A 652-nucleotide genomic window follows, 5' to 3' on the forward strand; every position below is an offset into this window, starting at 1 on the left:
CAATTTACCTTACAATGTACGTACTAATATAAGTGATAACTAAGAAAGATTATTTTTTCTTCCGCAGAGAATTACATGAGGCGCTACATGAGGTATTTCCAACTTTTAGAATGTTTAGGCTTCAGACTGATGTTCAGTCAAATGATAGACATAAATGCACTTCTGTACAAGAGCAATGGCGAGCTTCGGTCATGCTGTTATGAACTGATGTGGGCGCGAGACCAGGAATGGTAGAGACTGAGATGGCACTGAAGCATATGTGTGATCTGCAAGGGATTGTGAAGCCCTAAAAGAACTTGTGTCCATTTGCAGGGCACCGCTCACTCCTGGGGATACATTTTTATTCTATGTTGTAACGAGGTCATTTGGAATATATTAGTTGGTCGGTGTGTGAAGATTTCCACGGTCATTTGTGCATATTCCATCACCCTTCACAGTAATAAGTTTGTGTATTGGTGGTTTGCACTGGTTTATAATTTTGGTGTTTGTGCATCCGTTCGAATCCCGTGGTCGGCTACGTCACCAGCCTAGAGAACCGAGTCAGTATACTCTGCATTCATATTGTACTATTTATTACTTAATAAATGTGAATATGCGTATTGTGATTGATATCAACCCAACTATTTGAATATTCACAAAATAATATCTTGAA

General features: G+C 39.1%; 1 protein-coding gene across 1 annotated transcript in view; it reads left to right on the forward strand.

Moving 5' to 3' along the window:
• The window catches only part of LOC119592651, a 4,655-nt gene extending 4,056 nt beyond the window's left edge, over positions 1-599 (forward strand). The window contains exon 5 of the mRNA XM_037941567.1: positions 68-599. Within this exon, the coding sequence (XP_037797495.1) occupies positions 68-234 (167 nt within the window). The 3' untranslated portion in view covers positions 235-599. The remainder of the gene's footprint in view (positions 1-67) is intronic.
• Positions 600-652: the final 53 nt, after the last annotated feature.

The sequence above is a fragment of the Penaeus monodon genome, chromosome 30 (assembly GCF_015228065.2).
Source record: "Penaeus monodon isolate SGIC_2016 chromosome 30, NSTDA_Pmon_1, whole genome shotgun sequence".
NCBI classification, from domain to species: Eukaryota; Metazoa; Arthropoda; class Malacostraca; order Decapoda; family Penaeidae; genus Penaeus; species Penaeus monodon.